This window comes from Anomalospiza imberbis, chromosome 4 (genome assembly GCF_031753505.1).
Source record: "Anomalospiza imberbis isolate Cuckoo-Finch-1a 21T00152 chromosome 4, ASM3175350v1, whole genome shotgun sequence".
NCBI classification, from domain to species: Eukaryota; Metazoa; Chordata; class Aves; order Passeriformes; family Viduidae; genus Anomalospiza; species Anomalospiza imberbis.
In genome coordinates this window covers 39,095,805-39,116,787 of record NC_089684.1, presented here as the reverse complement: position 1 = coordinate 39,116,787, position 20,983 = coordinate 39,095,805, and the positions used below count along the sequence as shown (strand labels likewise).

At 42.0% G+C, this 20,983-nt stretch overlaps 1 protein-coding gene across 3 annotated transcripts in view; it reads left to right on the top strand.

Moving 5' to 3' along the window:
- Nucleotides 1-20,983, top strand: part of AFG2A (AFG2 AAA ATPase homolog A) — a 162,931-nt gene that overhangs the window by 121,570 nt on the left and 20,378 nt on the right. For 2 of the 3 annotated variants that reach the window (XR_010998324.1, XM_068187932.1), the window contains one exon: nt 8,476-8,640. Coding sequence is in view for 2 of the 3 variants with exons in the window: in XM_068187932.1 (XP_068044033.1) it covers nt 8,476-8,640 (165 nt within the window). In the remaining variant the exon portion in view is untranslated. Of the gene's footprint in view, nt 1-8,475; nt 8,641-20,983 lie in introns of those variants that run through there. The other variant, XM_068187934.1, reaches the window with a different exon arrangement.

The following is a 20,983-nucleotide window of genomic DNA, read 5'->3' as shown; positions in this document are numbered from 1 at the left end:
AAAAAGGTAAAAAAACCCAGCAATGAAAACCACCTCCTTTTATACTGAAACTTCAGGTGGAATGAAGTGGTTATAAAAGCATCTGTCAACACAGGAATGGTTTGCCAAGCCAAGTATTTGGGTTGGAAGTCATGCCTTCCCAACTGCTTGAAAACAGGAAGTATCTCTGTTAAGTGATGGATAGCTCTACTTTGCTGAGAGGAAGAAAAGGCTTTTTTTTTTTTTTCCCCTTTCTTTTTTGCCTCTGGGCCAACAAATGATTTCTGCAGTTGTTCCATGTATGTAAAGAAAGACTCCCGTAGAAATGTAGATATGGGTGCACACATCTGTGTGTATGTGTGTAGATATATATGTAGATATAGATATATTTGTGTGTGTGTATGAATATACAAATGAAAAAAAAGTACAAAACTCAAAACCAACAATACACTTTGTACATGATTGGTCCCTGTCAGAAGCCAGCCCAGGCACATCTTATCCCAGTGATTCCTGTAAAGCTCTCAAAATCTGTCAGAAACAGCCTGCAGGATTGCAACGGCTCCTGGGTGATTAATTGCCAAGAGTCTGGTTCCAGGTTCCATTACATGTAATTGTTATCTTTTTCTAAAGGGGTTCTTTCATTAAACCCCCACTCCCCACCACAAAAAAAAAAAAAAAAAAAAAAAGGGAAAGGAAGAAAAGAGCTGACATTCCTGAGGTTTTGCACCTCTTAGACAGGAGCATGGAGGACTCTCTTATGTAAACATACACTGAAGAGGGTGTGTTATGTTGTTTATTAGCTGATGATAGATTTTTTTTCTTCCCCTTCACTTAATTTTAACTTTACTAAAAATCATTTTATTAGAAACAGGGGAGAAAAGGCTGCATGGAGTGGGCATCTTCCAGTGTCTTCTCCACATTAAAACCTCACTGTGAGACCCAGAAAGTGGCAAAGGACTAGATCACTCCTGCTCCTTGCTAAAATTGCAGGAAAACAGCTGGAAATTGGGACATCCTCTGTGCCATTATGCTAAGACTGCTCAGACTGGACATGGGGGGAGGACAAAACCTTGTGTCTGACACCCCCTTTGCAAAGGAAGTGTGTGGTTGAGTGTCCTGAAGGTATGGGCAGATTATGAAGAATAAATTGCTTTTTCTGAGGCCATATTGACAAAGCAGGGGGGATTGAGAGCCTGATTCCCTGGCGGTGCCTCAGTGGGTTTGAACACACATAATTTGGAGCTGAATTTCTGGGGTGCCAAACTGGATTTGTAACTGCATGGTTGCTTAGGTTTGCACTGCATTTACTGCATTGAAAACTGGCCGTGTTTCTGACAGGTTTAGACTTCTATAGAAGGAGGCCCGGGCAAAGCTTGGCTCCCAATGAGCACTGCAGTGATTTGTGCCAACTGGCCGATTTAACTTTTTGAAATATCAGATGGAGAAAAAAAGCTCGGAGGTACTGGTTCTGCAGCTGCAGTGTATCTGCCTGTAAATGTTTTTGCCAAGAGAAGTGGTTGAAATTCAGTTTCTTGAGATATTTTAATCCTATCTGAACAAAACTACATAAAAACGTGCCCTGGTATTGTCTGCATGGGCCAAGGAGCACATTGTTCCTCACAGTTGTGTTTGCACGGTGTCATTGCAACAGAACAAGTCTCCTCAAGTCTCCTTTCTCCATGATTCCCCATGAATTGGCTGTATCAATCAAATTCTGCCAGTGGCAGGATGGTGATGTGCAGTGGTCAGGGCACTGCTGTTAGTCTGATTAAGAAAAAGAGAACATTTTGTGGCAAAAAGCTTTGTGCAGGTTTGGAAAGCCAAGCCTGGCCTTCCTTAGAGTTTTTTGAGGTTTGATATGCTTTTGCATCAACTCTGGAAATTTTTGCTTTCTTGAAGCACTTCAAGCACTGCCTATTTGTAGTTATTGAAGTTACACTTGTATCTGTTTTAAATCACCACCCTTAGTGCACATGACTGGGTGCTGTGAAACATGCAGAAGCAGGGCTTGTTGTTCCAGTAGATGATGTCAGTGGTTCCACTTGATTCAAGGCAGTTCTTTCCCCAGGTTTCATTTTGTAAGGAGGATGATTTTGCGGTTTTCCTGCACACTGTAGGGTAGACTGTTTTGCTATAATAGCTAAGAGACTGATCTGTAGTGCTGGCTGAAGGTGTTAGTTCCTGTAGGTAGCCAGCAAAGAGAACAGTTCCAGAGGACACATGGAATTATATGGAGAAGTTTCCCTCTGTTAATGTGACAAACTGGAAACAGGTATGAATTAGAGGTTGAAGAGAAAAGATTATAGGGAAGATATATACCTGGAGGATAAGCAGAGGGAATAGCTGCTACACAGGCAGGGGCATCTGACAGACAGATCATGTTCTTATTTTGGAGGTGGTTCGCTCTCTGTATCGCTTCATCTTGCTTTGAACCGGGATCATCTCAGCTGTCTCCCAGTTGGAATTGGTTTGCTGTTTGCCAGTGTATCGAAGCACATGTTTGCTCCCTGCCTTTAATTCGTGCTCCTGCTGAAAGCCTGAGCAGAGGGTTCCTGCCACGCTGCTGCCGCTCAGTAGCATGTTCCCGCTGAACACCTGCTGTCAAACTATCATGTCCTTTCTTGTCAGCTTGCACAACGCTCCGGGTCTTGAGCAAGACTGACACCATGGAGTGGCTGTGCAGCCTGGCTTTTATAAATCTTTGTGGAAAGCGAAGCCTTTGCATAGAGGACTGCAGCATTTTCTAGGAGCTGGTTTCTAATAATATTTGGTAAAATTCTCTTAGCAAATGCATTTTATGAAGTAGTGGATGCACTGTAGGTTACGGAACCTAAGTGCTTCACCCTGAGAGGAGTAGCAGATATTGTGTAATGGCAGCAGAGAGTAATCTGATGTACAAGGGTGGTGACCAGGAAAAAAAGTCATCAAAGAGGGGAACTGGTTAGAGATGTTGGCACGTGCTGATGGTGGTGACAGATGTTGGCACAGAAGGAAGAAGGTGGGGAGGTTGAAGAGTGTGAGGAAAGGGGCTCTTGGCAGGAACAAAGCAGTATTGCTTGACTCGGGAGCCTGTAATTACAAGACTCCAGCCTTGTGACACAGTGAATAAGCGTGTCATCTGGAGCAGAGGAATTTGGGGTTGCCTCCTGAAGCAGCTTGTGCTAGATGGAGCAGGAGTAAAAACCTTGTGGGAGAATAAAATCTAGCTCTCCACTGGACTATGGTTTTTAAGTCCTTAGTGGTAATACTCCCATGTGTCTTTTTCCTTCAGCACCTTGTGTTAATTTTGTTAATTAATCCATGGTTGCAAAAAGGCCTCCAGTAATCTCTCAAACAGGATGAATGAGCTTCCTGTACTTGAAACTTTCAAAGATCCTAAAATGCCAGGTGCTTCCTGATCTGTTGGGCTGGGATCATGACCTGCTCTGGCACAGAGTGAGAACGAAAATATCAGGCATTGAGGTGAGCCTCAAAAGCGTAGGGGAAGCACCTTGATGGGAGCTGCCTTCACTCCTGCCAGAGGTAAATGATGGCACAAGAAGGCCTTAACACTTCCCACACTTGCAACGCATCTGTCCTGACATGTGGGCGAAACCATGGAAGACATCTCACAAACAGCTACTGCTTGCACAGGCTGCAGGAAGGCTGTGATGGGGTAGTGAGGCCCTGGCACAGGCTTCCCAGAGAAGCTGTGGATTCCCCATCCCTGGATGTTTTCCAAGCCAGGCTGGATGGGACTTGGAGCAACCTGGTCTAGTGGAAGGTGTCCTTGCCTATGGCAGAGGTGTTAGAACTGGATGATCTTTAAGGTCCCTTCCAACCCAGGCCATTCTCTATTCTATGATTCTGTTTCTTCAAAATTACTTGGCAATGTTCAAATACTGTAATGGTGAAAGTAAAAAAAAAAAAAAAAAAAAAAAAAATTTGCATTACCCAATAAGGTTACATGATATAGAGCATCTCTTGTATTGAGGAGTCCATGTAAGTAGGAGCCCCGACCACAGTTCATAAACAGCAATTGTTAATCTAAATTGGAAGGATTGAGTTACAAAGGAACTTTTCCCAGACCTCTCATTTTCATCAGTGGTCTAATCCCAATGGACTCCAGAGGCAAAATTAAACTTTTAGTTGCATTTTTTAGGTTTTGCATTAAAAGCAATGTATTTGATTGAAAGGAAACAAATTTAGTATAAAAATCTCTTCCTACTTGTGGAGATCGATTGCAGCAAAGAACATGCAGTAACACTGATTCTCCAGATGAACTTCTCTACCTCCTGAACTGATTTGCTTTCTCTTACTCACCTCAATATGCCATTTACTGCTTGGGAGTTTTTAAGTTGTATTTTTGCTGAAGTTAGGTTACCCTCTCGCACAGTTAATGTGTGAGTTTTTATTACAATATGTGATTTTAGAATGCTTTTGTATCCTTTGACAAAGCTAACTAAAGGTAGATGCTTTAAAAAAAAAAAAGGGAAAGGGGAGGAGGAAAATTAGCAAAGCCCTAAGGTTAAATCTGGTCTGTTCTTAACAGGAACCACAAATGTTTTCCAGGCTTTACCTATTAATGTTTTCTTTCCTGAAATAATTGTCTTCATAATTGCACAGAAAATACACGTTTTTGACCCAGCTATCTTTTCCAATTATGTATTTTGAGGAAATACTCCATATTAGTTATAGCAAAATTAAATATTTCTTTCTGAAAGGGGAGCAGTTTCTCCTTAAAGTATGGTTTTGCTGTTGATGATACTCTGTATTACAAGAGAATTATCCTACTTTCCTAGTCTTCCCCAGAGGAACATTCTATCTGTGTACCACTCATAACCTTTCAATTGCATGAGCACTTAGACCCCTTTCATAACTGTTGTGGTAACAACAACAAAAAAAAAATCACATAAATCTGCAGAAGAATTGCTCAGTGGTATAGAGTATTCTGGGTTTGAAGTATTCTGGTTTCTACCAAAACACTAATTACTTAATTTTGTGCCCTTCCTGGTCGAGGTAAATCATGCAGCCCTCGCATCTCAACATCAGTGAGTCATGTAGCTCTTTGCACACATCAATTAATTTTGGCCCCATCAACTTCCCACCTCCTGTGTGCTGCTCACCCCAGATGGGGTTTGCATCTTCCAGTTGCGAGCAGTTCATCTTGCGCTCCCGGCAGCTGCATGTGCCCAGGCCTGCAGCCCCGCTTCAACTCTTCACCCTCCCCCTCCTGCCTCTGCTCCTGCTCAGCTGAGCCACTGCCTGCTCCTGCTGAATCCCTCGTCCTCCCACTCACCAATGTGGATCCATCTTCGTGCCTAGTCGGTGGGTCACCCCCTAATGCCATTGCACCCAGCCCAGGGCAGTCACCTTGCTGTCCTTATCACTCTTCTCCCCATTTTCAAAGTGCACGTTGCAAGATTGAAGCTCTATCTTCTGGAATGGCCTGTGAAAGTGATAGTGTGCTTGGAGCAGCCATGTCCAAAGCCCTACTTTGGTGAAGGCTGGATCACACAACATCCCACTGAGAAAAGCAGAAGCTTCTGGGTCTGTACAAAAAATGGTGTTGAGGAGAAAGGTGGTGCCAGCACCCATCCAACTTAGCCCTGCTGGTTGGCATCACCTGGACCTTGGACTTGAAGTGCTGCAGGTGCCCAGAGCACATGCCCCAGCAGGCTTCCCTAAGCAACCCAGAAGAGTTCACTTCTCTCCAGTGAGCAAAAATATTATGAGGGATGTCTTGTTCCCTTACTTGCCAGCCTCTGCATGCAGTTTGGTTCAGAATTCTGAATTATTTTGTCCAGAAAGGAAAAGCATCTCTGTGAGAAGTGTGCAGAGTTGAAAAGCCTGGGAGGGCAGTGTGATGTCCTGCAAATAGGAGAGGCCTCATCTTGCTGTTGTGTTCTGAGCAGCCAGCAGCAGAGAAGCTCTGCAGCCACCCACAGCCCCTCACTGGGCCTTTTTCCTCCAGGAACACTGGATAGGTCAAAGCAGGCCCCTTCCTCACACTCTCCTGCTGATTTTAGCTCCTTAGGAGCATGGAGAGGGAGAGACTGGTGGCTTGCCAAGGGGCCAAGGTGATGGCAGCAGAGCCTGGAGCAGTCAGGCTGTGCCCTGGGTCTCCCAGGATCACCATGTCGGGAGGGCTGGTGGAGACCACCTCTCAGTTCAATCTGCTTTTGTCTCCAGGGGCTGGAGGGAGTCTGACTCTCGTCTCAAGCTGAGGTTATAGAATATTTTCTCTCCTTTTTGTCTGTGTTGATATAGCCAGTGTGCACTGCTGCAACCGACGTGCTTTTTTTGTACAGTTCCCAGCGCATCTGGTCGCCTTGGATAAGGTCCCTGGGCCTGATTGTAGCAAAAAAGTAATGATAACATGCTTAAAACTTGGGCCTTCAACTATCAACATAAGTAAAACACAAAGCACTGGGGACAAACTGGAGGAAACACAGATTTTAGTCACTGACCAGAAAAAAGTATGTTCACTGTGTTCTGTCTGCAGTTGTGCTTTTTGTGTCTTGGAACTGAGAGCCAGGCAATGGAGTGCTTGCTCCCAGCTGATTGGCACTGAGCGTTTTCCCTGTCCCACCTGCACCACAGCCCTGGTCATTCATCAGTGGGAAGTTAAGCTGGCTCTAGAAGATGTTATAATTATCTGGGTGTCCTGATGAAACCTGCCTTGTTTTGAAAGAGGCACCACCGTACTCACGTGAACATTTCTTGTTTCTTCTAAATAATAGAATTAGCTATGGGCATTTCCTTAAGAGCACTCAGAACACAATTGCAATTTAATTCCACTCCCCCAGGCCTAGTCTTGAAAATGCAAATTTCTCTTTCAAGTGTGTTGGCAAAAAATGGCAACATTCTCACACAAACAGACAATTTAGACACTGAATTAAACACTGGTCAAGATATTGTCAGTGAGCTGAGTTCTTGGGTGAGTTCATCAGGAGTGGAAAACAGCACAGTCTGCTGAGCAAATATCAGTGAACAGCTTGTTTCTTGCTCTCTTCTGTAGGGATCCAGCATTGGCCACTGCAGAGACAGGGTGCTGGTCTGGGTACTGACCTGTGGGCTTCCCAGCCTTGCTCTGTCCTTGCACAGCTCCGTGCAGCACCACAAGGCCGTGCACTTTCTGCTGAGCATTTTCATGTTTTGTTTTAAAAATAACAAGATGTCTCTTAACATTCAGGATACATTTTTCCACTCTGAAGCACCACAACAGTCTTTTTAAAGAAACTCTAGGAAGGGTGTTAACTTGATCAGTGCTGTGCAGGAAGGAAAGCTCTTTCCTACTATTTTTTCAGCATGACTTTCACTGACATGATCAGGCTGGGAAAAGACTTACTGGCTGACAGCCCAGGACAGCCATGCAATATCTCTAGTCATCTGGAACTCAAACTAGTCTACCCAAGGGAGAACCATAACATAAAAACAATTTAGGTTACACACTGAATCTTATAAACATTGTTTGGTTTCTAAAAAATAGTTTAAATACTATTTATGTGCATTTGCAGCACGTGGGATTATTGTATTTTGCTTTTCTTTTTTCCAGATGTCAAGTGAGAAATGTTGGAGGGTTTTTACTTTTTTTACCGTAGATGGTTTTCAGAAATCTTGGAGATTTTTTATAAACATAGGGAAATGAGCTTCCTCCCTTCTCATAAATTTAAGAGCTTGGCTTCTCCTCTATATTGGATATAATTGTTTTATATATAGATAAAGTTTACTTTTTGACCCTGTCCAGAAAGATGTTTGAAGGGAGCTTCCAGAGGCCCAGCGGTCCCCTCCTGCACACATGGCACTTTCTGCTGAGCCATAAAACCCCCAAGGGCACAGTTTCCACAGCCTCCCCAATAACCTGCCCCGAGGCTGTGCTTCTCTTCTAGAAATGTTTTCCTCCCATCCAGTCTGAACCCTTCATGCTGCCCTTTATGGGCATTGTCCCGTCTTAGGTTTTTTGTCTCTGTTTGCTGTGCCACCCTCCCATCCCCAACATAAACTGAGTAACCCTGAACACCCAAAGTGCAAGGCCAAACACATGTGCATGGAGCTGTGCATCACTGGCCTCTCTCTGCTGTTACCTTATTTTGCATAAAAAACCTCATCAGAGTAATCTGCTTGTCTGTAAGCATATGCAGCTCTAATAATGTGGGTTAAAGCAACGTGGATCCAAAATGCAAAACTCACGCCAACAAAACCCTTCTTTTCTCTGCTTGTTGTCTTGGTGGAAGATCTGAACTTGGGATGTGTCCTTCTGCCAAGTCCTAACATTCCAGCACACCTTGCAACAAGTCTAGAAGTATTGTGTTAGGAAAATGACTGTGGTTCCTCTATGATTCCTTTTTTCCGTAAACTGGTATTTCACAAGCTGAGTAGCCTTACTACTTTTCTTGTGCAGGTTCATGCTTTTGTTTAAACTGTTGGTTATTTGGTGGTGGTGTTGGTTTTGAGTTGTATTTTTTTTTACTTTCTTGATGTGCTGTAACTTTTGCTGTGATGCTTTCATTGCAGGCCCTGCTGAGGCCGGGGCGAATAGACAGAATTATCTATGTACCACTGCCAGATGCAGCCACTCGCAAGGAAATCTTCAGGCTTCATTTCCAGTCCATGCCAGTCAGTGATGAAGTCTGCTTGGCCGAGCTCGTGGAGCGCACACAGAAGTACTCGGGAGCAGAGGTAAAACTTCCTGGAGTCGGTGCATGAATGGTGTTTAAAATTGAACTCAAATGTCTCTTGAGCTTTCTTGGAGTGCTCATAGGAATTATGAAAGAGAATATTTCAGATATTCCTGTGTTTCTGCAGGCTAGGACTTTTTTACTTCAAGGTCCCTATCAGAGGTGTGGTGCTGGGGGCGGGGGTCTCTTTCAGGTTGAGCCTTCATACAGTTGCAGGCAGCCTCATTAAGGATGTGCTGCCAGGACTGGAGGGAGGTGGAGGCAAGCTCTCCCAGACTTCCCAAACAGTTCCTCCACATCTCTGGGAATCTTTTGAGTGCAGGATTGTGACTGAGAGCCTCAGGAGGAGAGAGGAGAGATGTAAGTAAGAAACAATGCAGGGGAGTTGCAAAGGAGTCACTTTGAAGCTTGTATTTTCCTATTCCATATAATCAAGATTTCACAGCAGCACTTACTGTTATAGCTTGTTGCTATTACTTAGCTTCTGACAGTGGATGTCAGACAACTATTTCCTGTCCTGGGCAGAAGGAGAAACTTTCTCATATGCTGCTGTCTGGCAGTTATAATAAGTATCAGTACATTAGTGGTCACCATTCTGCTCCTGAATATTATTCATGTCAGTGTCTCATGAAAGGATATTTCATTCTTTCCTCATTTTAATTGAGAGTAATTATATTTATTCAAAAATTCAAAGAATGTTAATAAGGTTGCCAGGTTGAGCTCTTGAAAGGTATGGAATACCAGAATTTCCACCTTTCTGTAGCCAGCCCTAGTGTCTGCATTATCACACCATCTAATTACATAGTCACCTTCTGCTTTTTCCATAGCAGAGTGGAAAACGTGGTGTGCTTGCCTTGGCTCCCCATCTCTCTGTGTGCTGTTTATAAGGGCAGGGAAATAAGCTAAACTTTTGACTTGGGTGGTTGTGGAGGATTTGTGTGATTGCTTGTAGGCCCTTCTCAAAGGACTGGTGGTACTCCCAGGCCACACTTCTCTTTTAGCTGTCACTTAGATGCTGGTAGCCTGTAAAACGCCGTGCTGCCTACTCATAACTTCTGGATGGTGTGGGCACTGCTATGTGTGCTGTGGGTTCATTTTGGGAAGCTGTGTCACAGCAGACACCAAAGCCAAACAGCACAGGGCTGTTCCTCCTCCACAGCACAGGGCAAACTGCACTCTGGGAATGAATGAATGATTGGACACTGTGTAGTGAGCAGAGCTGGTTTGTGTAGCACATCTTTCTGCCCAGAATGTGGGCTCTCACAATGGAAAAAAAGGCAACAGTAAAAAGGATTTCATGCTTAAGTGTTGGTCTGGAAGACTGTCACAGCTCGACTGCTTCCACATTTTGGAGTAGTGACCTGTAACAGTGTTATGTTTATATCTGAGGGACAGTGACACAACTTGGGAAAATTTATCTGCCTCTGGCTCAGTTACAAGCCTCCAAAAACATAAATATAAACATCTCCTCTGTTGCATATGGTAACTGTTGCCTTACCAGGCAACAACTGCAGTGCTTGTATTTTAGAAATTCCAAGCATATGGGGATTTCCTTTGGATCCGGATCAGCTGAAAAGCTAGTGGTGAATTCCATTGCTCTGATAACGAGTCACAAATGTCGTAGTGCTGGCTTTGTACAGAACCAAAAATAAGGTAATGGGGCATTGAGTGCAGCTATAGCCTGGTTGCAAGGGGAAAAAAAAGCTGCCTGTTTCTAATATGGCATTTCTCACAAATTTTGTTTTTTTGCTTCATGTGAAGTATTATAATAACTGGGATGTAAAGAATAAATACAGAAAAAGCCTCAGTCAGGGTTCCTTGGAAGAATATATAAAGTCTTGATAGTTGGCACACACAGTGGCCAGTTTCATTAAAGCCTTTTCTTCCCAGTGTCTCCAGCTTCCCAGCTTTACAAATAGTTTCCGCTGCTGAATGGCAAGTTCTCATTCCACTGTTCTCGCCTTTGTTCAGAGAAAGAAATGGAAAATGCCTGGTTTTGTGACTAGAAGATGCTGTATGAATAGGGAGCTGTGTGTAAAGATGCGTTGAATCATCCTGACATGAGCTGAATAAACAGCCAGGAAAGTGGATAGTTCAGTGTGCATCTGGCTTCCAGCTTGGCCCCTTTTCAGATCAGATACTTGTGTATTTTTGCCTGTCATCGCTTATGACCAGTTATCTTTGTTCACCTGCTGGATGTACGTTTCTCTTAATGACTACCTTTAAAGATACATCAAGATAGCAAAATAGGGTGATTACTTCCCACTGTTTCATGTGAGGGAAGGTGGAAGGTAATTTATGAGGGTGAATTACAGTTTTCTTCTCTCATGTGTCAGTGAAGTTTAATTAAAAAAAAGACATTAGATGAGCAATATCTGTACAGTTAACTTTTAGGTTGAAGAAATCCTCAGCTTTCTGGAAATACTGGAATTTTAATGCAATCTTCATTTCCAGACTCTTTCTGAAGTAGTGCTCTGCAGCAGTACTTGGGCTCTTCTTTAGGGTTACTGCATTTTATTTTGGGCCAAATTGCAGGAGGTCCAACTTTTATAAAACTGATAATTTTTAAATGGTTTTATATAATTAGAATGTCTTCACTCTGAGGTTGTTCAGTTTGATCACAGCTTTTCCTAGAGCAATTTCACTTTGTACTTCATGCTGAGAAGTTTTATCTGCTTCATTTCCCACTGATGTAGGTATGATTAGAGATCTGACCACAGAAGTATTTAAAAGCAATGTTTTAAAGTACAAGCAGTGTGAATTCTTTGGGTCTCATTCCCTTGTTTTCATGGTGCTGCCACAGCCAGCTATCCTTATGAAAGATGGGCTTTCCACAAACTCAGGTGCTCCATTTTTCAGTTTGGAGTTAGACAAGCAAGGGATAAAGAGAGTTTTTCCCCACTGGAGAAATATTTTGTTCCAGAAAGTAGGTGATAAAAAGGAAAATAAATCCAGCAGAATGAGAGCTATTCTTTTATTGTCTGAGCCGCAGTCAGATGAAGTTTTTGTTACAATTTAAAAGGCAGAGAGGGAGGTTTTAGGCAGAAATTGAAATCAAGTGTTGAATTGTTTTGAGTTTAAAGTTGGTTGGAAGTAATAAAAAAATAAATAATCTGGGTATGATGACAATATTCTTCAGACGAGCGTGCTTATAAAAGTAAGATAATGGGACTGACTGCTTTTAAATTGGTGGAAAGCATGTCATGGTGAAAGCCAAGGCTGGCGTGGTTTCTATAGTATTATCAGTTTCCATGCTTACAGGACACAAGAGTAGAGCGGGAATCTTGGAACCTGTAAATCTTTCACTGGTTCTGAATCGAAGTGGAACAGTTAATGTAAAAAATATCTTTCTCACTTTGCAATAACTCTCAATGGGAGCCCAGAAAATGAAAGGGAAGAAAAGCAAACTGTTGAACGTTTGCTCTGGCTGAAATAAGAGCAGATGTGATGCCAAAAAGATCTGTGCAGCAGCAAACTAGCTGAAATCAACTCAAGTCTTTGACTCTTAAAATATGTATTCCAAAACATGCTTGTTCTTGTTTACCAGATATTGACATATATAAACTAGTAACTTTATTTAAAAACACCCCCAAACAACCAAACCTCTCCAAAATCCTCTGTTTTGTACCGAGGAAGATATTAAATACAAAAGGGATGAGGATGTGTTCCACCATCGGTGCACAGGAGGGTAAAGACCCTTTTAAGAGACTGGGGAAAGATTTGTCTGTTTAGTAAAGAACATGTACAGTAAAGGAGAGAGAGGGTTTAGATATAGGGAAAAAATGGGCATTCAAAAGATAAGGATGTTTTATCTTTTTTACATCTAGCTGTACATGAAGGAAAAGATCTTCCAGACTTAAGGGAAAGGCTTTCTGCTTAACATTATTAAAGGCCAGTAGGTTCAATCCTATATAGTAGCCTGAAGTATTACAATGAAATGTGATTTTCAAGGTGAGGAATGCCATCAGATTGAAATGTAGCAAGATTAAGGCCTCAGATTAACCTCTGATATTTCTCTTGGACTGGTACAGAGGATCTGTTAATTTATATCACTCATTGAAAAGTGAACATTTTTGTGTGGGTGGATGAGGAAAAGTCTCAGCCTTCATCCAATATGAGTAGCATGGGATCACCTCCTTCCTACACACATTTATCAGTGCTAAGGATGTGTTTGGCACAGGTGTCTGGAAGGTGAGGAAATACCTGGCATTGGGAATGTTTTCCAGATGTTAGTGTTTGGGATAAACGAGATGAATCACTGGAAAGGAAATAAGTAACTACGCAGGACTTCCCATGGGATTTTGCCTTCTGCTGTCTCGCAGGAGGCTCCTATCTGCGGAATGTGCTTGGGCACACTAGGAATGAGGGCAGTGTGAGCACCTGGGGATGTCTGGGACTGGCACTGGCATGGCAGTGCTGAAAGCAGGACTTGGGGGCATTACTCTGCCTCTCCCTGCTCTTTTCACACACTTCAGGAAGATCTGGTTCCTGTCGCCCATTTTTCAGAGGTGTTGCCCGCAATGGGTGGATTTTCATCGTGTTGTGTCTCAGCTGAGGACTGATAAAGTGCTGTGTGCTCTGACCTAGTGAGGGTGTAGAGCATGGCTGGCGATCAGCACATTTATGCCAAACATAAGGTTTGGTGTAGAGGGGAGTATTGGCTCTGGAATTTATGCATGGCAAGCTTATCTGGGAAAGAACATTTTCTCCTTCAGTGAGATAATGATTTGCTAATAGTTTAATCAAGCAGAGGAGATTTAATGCATCTGGCTGAAGGGACATTAGTGTTTCCGAAAAGGTCAGACCCATTAACAGCTCAGGAGGACACAGGCGAAACTGCTTCCTAAGTAACTCAAAGAACAGTGATCCTCAGAGGAACTTGGGGAAAAAAGCCAGAGGGAATTTGAATGAGCAGCAACCAGTGCTGAGGTAGGAAATTTTGTTTGCTTCTCAAACCAGATTTATTTTTTCCCCATAAAGCCCAAAGAGCTGATATTTTGATTCTTTAAACGCCAAAACAGTTCAGCTGCAGGAACTTTACAGCTGATTTCAATATGTTTTTCTTCATTAACTGTCCTTTTAAGGTTCTGTAAGTGAGCACTCTTGTGTTTACTTTTGCAGGGTTGTTTTTTGTTGTGTCCAGTGTCTGGAGAAAGAACATCAGTAGGAGCATCACCTGTGTCAGGAGCAAGCTCCCTTCCCTTGAGCTTGCACAAACCAACTATAGTTTCACCACACCAGCTGAGGCCAGGGGAGATGCATGGCTTTGCCAGCAGCACCTACTGTGCTGTTTGCCTCCTTTCCTGTCTTTTCCTTCCCATTTTCCCACAACTTCACCCATGGCAGAGTAACCAGGAGCTCCCAGTTGCTGAGGGTGGCAGAGGGGTGCATGCTGCCAGCACAGCAGAGCACTCCTGAGCTGCCACTGTCACACAGGCTTATAAAAGAGGACCCTAGGCCCAGCATTTGTCAGCCAGCTTCACTTGCCCTCTCCTCTTGCCTCTGGCTTTGCTGCTTTATTGTCCTGGGCTTGGCTGTAATTCCCAGCAATGAAAAAACATGTTGCTCCTTAAAAGCAGATGGGAATTCGTTCCTGAAGGAAAAAATATGTCTCTTTAGCCTAGTGCTATTGTTTTCTTTGAGTTTTATTTTTTGCCTGTGAGTTATTTCTAGAAACTTTTAATTTAATTCTTTTTAATCAGACAGTGGGGATTATTCTTCAAATTCTTAAAGCACATGCTCTTAGTATAGCAGTGATCACAAGTGGGGGTATGTAAGTTCAGAGTGAAAATTGCATTTGCAGTGATCAGGAAGGAATTGAAAGTGTTGGCTTATTTCTGCCTTTTGAAGTACTTTCATTGGTGTAATACAAATGCTTAGATCAGTTCAGAGTTGAAGAATTGGCTTTTATGTTCAAAAAAAGGAAAAGAAAAAAAAATTAAAAGTGCTTTTTTCCTCACACTGACCTGTTTTTCTGATTTAAACCTGTAGTGCTGGCACTTGATATCATAAGTTATGATGTGTCATGGGTATGTGGTTGGGAGTGAACTTGCTGCTTGGAGTTTGTCTCAACTCTAGTCCTAGAGTATAAGACAAGGAGTACAAATTGGAGAAAATCACCAAAAAGTTACTGCAGTTCAGAGAAACTTATTCCTGGTTCTCTACTCTTATGTGACAACTTCAGGGCCACATCCTCTCAACCTACACAAGTTGCTGTAAATACTGAGTATGTCTTAGAGCAGTAGTAAAAGGTGTGTCTAAAGTTTTCTCATTTCATTGATTTGTATCAACTTTTTTGGTAAACTGGGGTAGGGGGGGAAAGTAAATATTCTTACATATTTATTGCTATTTCTCATGCCCTTAAGATTAGCAAGTGTCTGACTTGCTTAAGTTCCTGTTATGATTAATTTTAATAGTATGCAATGTCTGACTGTCCTCAGTGTTCAATTTCTCTTTCTTTACATGTATATTCATTTTTCCCGTGGATATGCTGCATTAAGAGGAGGGTCACCAAGTTGATTAGAGGGATGGAGCACCTTTCCTATGAAGAAAAGCTGAGGGAATTGGGATTGTTCAGCCTGGAGAAGAGAAAGCTTTGGGGTTACCTAATTATGTCCTTCCAGTACTTGAAGGGACCATGCAAGAAGGAAGAAGGACTGTTTGCAGGGCTTGTAGTGACGGGACAAGGGGGAATGGCTTCAAACTGAGAGAAAATAAGTTTGGATTAGATTATTATGAAGAAATTGTTCCCTCTGAGGGTGGTGAGGCCCTGGCACAGGTTGGCCAGGGAAGCTGTGGCTGCCCTATCCCTGGAAGTGTCCAAGGCCAGGCTGGTTGGGACTCTGAGCAACCTAGGATGGTGGGGTTGGAAAGAGATGTTCTTTAGGATCTCCTCCAGCCCAGGCCGTTATGTGATTCTGTGATTTCACGGAGGTAGTACCGAGGCATGATGTCCAGCATCAGCTTGGCCAGGAGAGCTGCAGAAGGCTCCCACTTCTGCAGTGAAATTACCTTCCATCCTTAATAGAATCAGCCCTCCAAAACTACGGGTTGTACTTGGTCAGTGAGATCTGAAATAGTTCTGATTGTGATCTTAATTAGCACTAGGAATATTTAGATGTAGTACCTGAAGGCTAATTCAGGATGTTTATACCAGATGAAAGCATCCAGAGGAACACCTTGTGCTGACCTACTTGTGTTTCTGGGACTGTGCCAGTTCAATTGCTGTCATGGTAGAAGAAATGTTAATGAATGGCAGAGGAATAATAGGGCCCAGGTGTAAAAGCCTGTTAATCTACCTGGCTATTGTTGCTGTGAATGAAGAACATGTTATTTTAATGACAACACTGACTGTTTACACTTCACTGAACTGCAAAGATTGGAGAGCTGGGGCTGTGTGTGTGAATTAAAATGTTTGAACATATATTGGTATCTTTGTGTGCAGGGAAAATAGGATGTTTGCTTTTGGCAGTCATCTGCAAAAAGTCATTGTTTCTGTTGCAAAAATTTGGAACCTAATAATGAATAATAATATCTAATAAAATCAAATCACAATAGGCTCTGAATTTCTTGAACAATAAATGTACCTAATTTCAAGCCTAAATGCTCTCACTGGTAAAACTACCATTGTGTAGTACATGCACCAAGTATTCAGCTTCCATTGCTTTCTCTCATGATAGAAATGATATTTCACTTGTGTAAAGTGAATTTTGAGTTTATTTTCTGAGGGATGATTATTATTGATAAAACATTTGGAGTGGGAGAGTTTTTTTTGTTTCTTCCTTAACTTTTTGACTGTGATTTGATATGATACTTCCTGTCCCTAAAAATGTGTATAAGGCACAGGCTTATGCACTTGTCATCCCATAAAGTTATTTGAGTTTGAAAATGCACTCTGCTATATTCCTTTCGAGGCGATTTTGATTATGTGCAAATTTTTTTTCTAAGTGAGATTTTTTGGGGATAGAATAGTGGAAATGTCTGCTTTTGTTCCATTTCTTTTTTTCTATCCACGAACTTTAGCAGTGGCATTGTTGGAGCTGGTGGCTTTTTGGTGAGATTCAGCTTCTCAGTGTTAATTCTGAAACCATTTGAGAAGTTGTTGGTAATTAAGATAGTCACTGATGCTGAATGTGAGAACAGGGAATCTTGCAGCCAAACCTACATTGTCAAATGGGGCAGTTTCAATTCTTGCCATGTAACTTCTGTTTTCCAGAGCTTTGCTGGAAAACTGATGGGCACAAACACTGATGTAGCTCAGATTTTTGCACAGCAGAAGTTGGAAGTTGTTATTTCCAAGTTATCTTTTATGGTTACCATTACATACATATGGAAAAGCTTTGGATTGCCTTTGGCAAAAGGATTAAAAGGCTATTGGCAGATGGAAGCAGCACAATAACAACTCTGCAGCAAATTATTAGCTATGTTCGAAGCAATTCCATGGTCTGTTTTACTTTTTAATTAAACTTTTTTTCAAACTATCACCTAGTTCTCAGCTTAGGCCTTTTGTTTCCTGTCTTTGAGTAATGAAAATGTCAAGGATAGCTGGGTAGGGAAAAAGCCTTTCAGGTCCTAGTCTTCTGTAATTTGTCCATGGCACTGCGTGTATAGAAGGGGGCCATCGGATCTGGCCTGACCACTTGCAGTGGGAGAAAACAGAGCAAACCCCAAGATGACTACAAGTGCTAATTGGTCTTGACATCCCCATTGTCAGTGAAGGAGAGCCAAGAGTATTTTGTCCAGTTTAAAAGAGCTGCTTTGGGTTTTGTTTGATGGTTTATTTTCTTATTTTGGGAAGTTGGGGGTGGGAATGATTTTCTCAAAGTAATTGGCATCTTACAGACGTAATGTTTGTTACTTCATTTCCTAGCAAACAAAGTGAATTTGTGATAAAACTAGAAAATTACTATTACATTAACATTGCACAGTGAAACACACCGTTTGAGTGAAAAGAAGGGGAGGGCAGCAATTTGTCCTCTGTTTTGTCCTCTTGTCCACTTTTCACTGGAATAAACCAACTTTGTCTTGTTCCAGAACTGCTCCAGTGAAGCTCTCATTCAGTGACAGACCAATGAAGAGGGGTTAAAAAAAATTGTACCCAACTCATAGCTCAGACTCTGTGTTTGTGAGTATTTGTGAGTCTGTATAAGGAGATCTTTTTCTGCTCAGTCTCTTCAGCAGCTGATTTCCCTTCCACCACATGGGTTTTGTTGTTCAGCCAGGGATGAGGGACCAAAGAGCAGGAGCCAGCAGGATGGATTGTTGGGGATTTTTCCCATGACGTGCAAGGACAGGAGCTTGACTGTTCATCACTGCCACAAGCAGGCAGAAAACACGCACCCCAAACCCAAAAGCCACGTGCCACTTGTTTTTCTGGTTACCAGTGTAAGTGGCGGTCGTGGCTGTGTACCTGGAGAAGAGGGGCTTTGGGGACTGCAAAGTATGGCTGGAGGGCTCATCACAGTCTCCTCATTTAATGGGATCTTGCCATTGCTGTGGTGGTTTCTGGGTATTCCTGTGCTATATAAACCAAGGGTCAGGGAACCAAACTGTGCTCCTTTGTTAGCGTAACAGAATTTGCAAGGCAAGAAAATGAGTGTGGCAGTTTAGTGTAAACAAGAGAGAACAAAACCTTTCTTGATTTTTGACTTTCCTAGTTTAAGGCCTGAGGTCTTCCAAAGAAGTGTTGCTGGCAGTCTTGTTTTAATATTCAAATAGCAAGAGTTCATAATAATGAGATGACAGCTCTCAGGAGTGGAATATGGAATATAGTCAAAATGTTAAAAACTGAAAACTTACTCTTCATTTCTAATATTTGTTGCTACTAAATTTGCAAAAGTATTTGTGAAGTAAGCTGACAAATCTGGGGTTTGGGGGGATTTTAGGAGGTTTTTTGCATATAGTTATATGTATAAAGACCTTTCTCTTCTTGTTTATGATTTTCTTCACAAGAAAATAAAAGTTATGAACTTACCCATACAAAAAGTATTGTGTTTTTTCCTCTTCTTTGTTATGTACTATCCTTGCACCTATGAGCTAAAAAAAAATTGATTTATTTATTAAAATAATCTATAGTTAGTCTTCATTAAACCATGTTTATTAGTAACAATATTTATAGAGGACCAGGGAAAAAAATAAAAAAGTTTGAAATTAATTTGTCTTCTGTCAGTGCTTGGAAGTTGGAATAAGAAAGGGAACTGGAGCACTGAGACAATATCTTACCCTAGGCTAGTTGTTTACCATTAAAGAGAGGGCTTGCATGAGGGAGGGAGTGTTATGTTTTGGACTTACTTCCTTGTAACTCATAAATCTTGGCTGTATAAATGTTCAGTCATTAATTAAGGCTTTCAAATTAATCTGTTTCCTGACTGGACTTGGCTGGTTTTGCATAGAGCAGTGCTGTTGCCCAATCTCCCAGTTTCGGAGTGCTCTCAAACGTGTGGTATGGAAGGATGGTGTTTATTGTGGAGAGTTAATGAACAGCACCAAAGGAGGGAGGGGGAGCCCCTGGGTTACCAACATGTGCAGGAAATAGGGTGCTGGTATCAAAATGGTCTTGTGCACTTTAATTGCTTCCCTTACTTCAAACAATGGCAAAAGTGGCTATTTTATATTGATAAATGTCAGGCCCAGGCAGAAGTATTTTTCATTCCTTTCATTATTCTTACATAGTGTTCTGGTTTTGCAGTTCAACCAGTTTACTCAGGATGATGTATAAATACAGCCAAAACATCTCTCTCATGTGATGGAAAAAGATTTCAACTTTTGTTAGAGACTTTTTAGAAATTAATTGATAGTATTATCACTCAGGTGCTGCTCATCTGAGATTTGTATCCTACTTGTTTTACCCTTTCTTTACAAATGTGTAAATGTGTGTATATATATGTGTGTGTCTCCTTTCTTACTTATGCAGTCATGGAGGAGCTTTTATCATACGTTTAATTATTTCTTGAATATTAAGTATTTTCAGAAATTCATCTTGGAGGTGTACTACTTTTTTGTAGGCATTTCAAACCAAAGTATTTTCATTACCTGAGTACTAGATGTGAATTAAAGCAGTCAGCTTCCTTCACTTCTGCACGTGCAAAGGATTTAATAAATAACTTGTAAGGTGGAGATTAGACACATGGAAGAAAAGGGTGGTGAGGCCCTGGCACAGGTTACCCAGAGAAGTTGTGGCTGCCCCATCCCTGGAAGTGTTCAAGGCAAGATTGGATTGGGCTCTGAGCAGCCTGGTCTGGTAAAAAGTGTCCCTGCTCATGACAGGGTCATTAGAACAAGACAATCTTTAAGATCCCTTCCAACTCAAACCATTCCAGAATTTTTTTTTTTTTTTAGTATAAATGATTTTTCCATATCCAAGAAAACCCCTTGCATGTTAATGGCATCAAAGTGAAGGTGTGTTTTCAGTGTCACTTAGTCCCAGGCTAAGCCATTCTAAATATCACCAGGACTTTTCAGTATTGCTTTTTACAGATTTCTGATGAGAGGCATGTGTGAGGAGCACTGGCCGGAGGAATCTGCTTTTAATCAGCACTTTGAAAGACTCAGTGTGTCCTCAATGCTAATGTCAGCATGTGAAAAAACAGCCTCACCTTTAAGAACAACTCTGCCACTCTTACGTGTTTTTGGAGCAGGAAAAGAGATTATTGCCAAATTTTTTTCAATAGCAGCTTCGCCTCTAGAAGTTTGTCACAGAGACAGAGCATCAGCAATGAATGACCCACTGAGTTGGGCAGGTGGTGGAAATCCAGGTGGGCTTGTTGTGCTGGGTGAAAGTACCATATGGAGCATGATAGGAAAACTTGCTAAATATAAAATATAGCATTAAGGAACTGTGGTAATAAATCTCTCTTCTTCCAGTATACATTTGGTTGGAGACAGTCCTGGACTTGCTGGGAGATAGGATGAATTGTTGGATTGTCTCATTACATAAGACTTGACATTCCATGTTGTGTTCAGTGGTGTCTGTGTGCAACATGAGGGGCAGAACAAATGACAATTCACCTTATTGCTCACCATATATGAAGTGGCTTTTCCATGTGCAGATTCAAAATGAGGAGCTACACTCAAAATATCTGTAGGACTTTATTACAGATGGGTGTTTTGTGGCTGCCCATTTGTTCTGGGACCTGTTCCCTGAGGGATGTTCCTAGGAGGTTGCATCAAGCCACTTGGGAATGGCTGGTGCTGGTTTCTGTGCTGTTCCGAACCTGTACTGTACAGTGGAAGTCAGTACAGTCTATTAAAAAAGGGCTTAAGCTAACTAAATAAAGTAAATAAAGGGGTCAGTTAACGTGGTGGTGAGAGCCATGACCAGTGACAACTCCCTGAAGCACAGGAGC